The sequence below is a fragment of the Priapulus caudatus genome, unplaced genomic scaffold, assembly GCF_000485595.1.
Source record: "Priapulus caudatus unplaced genomic scaffold, Priapulus_caudatus-5.0.1 Scaffold1072, whole genome shotgun sequence".
Classification (NCBI taxonomy): Eukaryota; Metazoa; Priapulida; class Priapulimorpha; order Priapulimorphida; family Priapulidae; genus Priapulus; species Priapulus caudatus.
In genome coordinates this window covers 77689-79620 of record NW_014578133.1, presented here as the reverse complement: position 1 = coordinate 79620, position 1932 = coordinate 77689, and the positions used below count along the sequence as shown (strand labels likewise).

Genomic DNA, 1932 nt, shown 5'->3' with positions numbered 1-1932 from the left:
TTGTCTTGTAGTGCAGAATAAATTCATGATCACGTCGTTTTTCATCAAATAACATTTATATGTGGTTAGCCATCATAATGTCAAGAGTACATAATAGAGAAGAGTATGACACGGTTTTAACAGCGTTTGGCAGTTTTCAACTTGTAAATATTCTATCAATATGTGAATAAATATATTCAAACTTTACCTTGTTTTCGTCTATGGGATTAGTGTTCTATTGTCTATGACGGAACTTTGGGGGCCGTAAGGGATATTAGGCATCGAATTGTATTCAGCGTGCAGCGTTTCCAGCGTGCTAAAAATAAATGTGCTCACGGCCAGCTAGCTAGCAGCCGATTCCCTTACGGCCCCCAGCGTACCGTCATAGACAATAGAACACTAATCCCATATCAAAGTTTGGTCTAAAACATGCATCCATGCGTGAAAACTGTGCGAAACCGTGTCGTATTCAAATAACTTTTTTGAAGAACACATACGATTTTCATGTAAATTTATGGTGTCATATGATTAAGAGAGATTTTTTCACGCATGGATGCATGTTTTAGACTAAACTTTCCATCGCTGTGCGAAACCGTGTCGTATTCAAATAACTTTTTTGAAGAACACATACGATTTTCAGGTAAATTTATGGTGTCATATGATTAAGGGAGAATCATAGACGAAAACCAGGTAAAGTTTGAATATATTTATTCACATATTGATAGAATATTTACAAGTTGAAAACTATGCAAAACGCTGTTAAAACCGTGTCATACTCTTCTCTATTATGTACTCTTGATAATATGCATAAATTACTGTGATGTATAATAAATGTGTATGAATTTGAATTTTGTTATCGATTCTCATCTTATCAGCAGCCTTGTGACATGAAATTATGAAGTTCCTGTTATCATGAGTTTGCTCGTAGCTACGATGTGTTTCTGTCAACGCTACTCTCGTAGCATTAACATTAGTCGTAAGTGTTATCGTAGCATTAACATTAGCATTAACTTTACGATTTTTCTGACAATGGGCCCCAGGTTTTTACAGATAGATTTTGGTACATAAGTGGATTCCCTGAAAATAACACCATGAGATTTTATAAATGATATTTTGTCACAATACAGTGAAATGAAATTGACATTGCAGTGATGCGCTGCTCCCACAGATTGGAAATGTCCGAAATAGGTTGAGTAAATTGTTGTTACTAAACCAACCTGATTAACGATTTTATAGATATTTAAAGGGTACACAAATACATTGTTCACGTTGCTATCAATCTCCTAATATTTTATTATCTATGTTAATAGGCTTATAATTCCAATGATGATGTCCTACTCGGCGGCTGGAGATTTCACGGTGCCAGGCAAGCTAAAGACAGCGTTAATAGAGAATGCCATCTGGTATGGCAGCTATCTGTTTGTGTTTGGAGTGCTGCTAATATATGTAGCTGTGAAGCCTGAACTGACACTTGACAAGTGAGTATACAGATAGTCAACAAACAATAATAATATAAACAACTATAAAAACAACAATAACAACAACAACTAGCAATAAAACAACAATAACAAGAGATGGCTTAATCTTTGTTTGTCATTTTTTGACAGAGAATTATATAAAGAATATAGAAAAAAAAGTTACCTTAGATAGAAATTATGATGGTTTAGGTTGAGAATGTAATATAATCTGGGTATATATATATATATATCAGAAAATCACACTTAATTATTTTATGAAATATGAACATGCATGTGTGTACGTATCTCTGTTCGGGTGGCAACGTACGTTAGGGCTTGCATGAGTGCACACGTAATCGTCTCAACTTCTGTATATATACCTGCTTGCTACATGCAATCGCTCATACTAGCAGTTATCACGCTGCGACGTGTTGTCGTTTTCCGCAGGACGGGATTGAAAGTGATTCTGGTAACTGCCAGCAACACATGGGGCCTG

At 35.5% G+C, this 1932-nt stretch overlaps 1 protein-coding gene across 1 annotated transcript in view; it reads left to right on the top strand.

Annotated features, from left to right (window-relative positions):
* The window catches only part of LOC106815244 (LMBR1 domain-containing protein 2-like), a gene marked incomplete in the record, with an annotated part of 20795 nt that overhangs the window by 2904 nt on the left and 15959 nt on the right, over positions 1–1932 (top strand). The window contains 1 exon segment of the mRNA XM_014819678.1: positions 1290–1457. Within this exon segment, the coding sequence (XP_014675164.1) occupies positions 1290–1457 (168 nt within the window).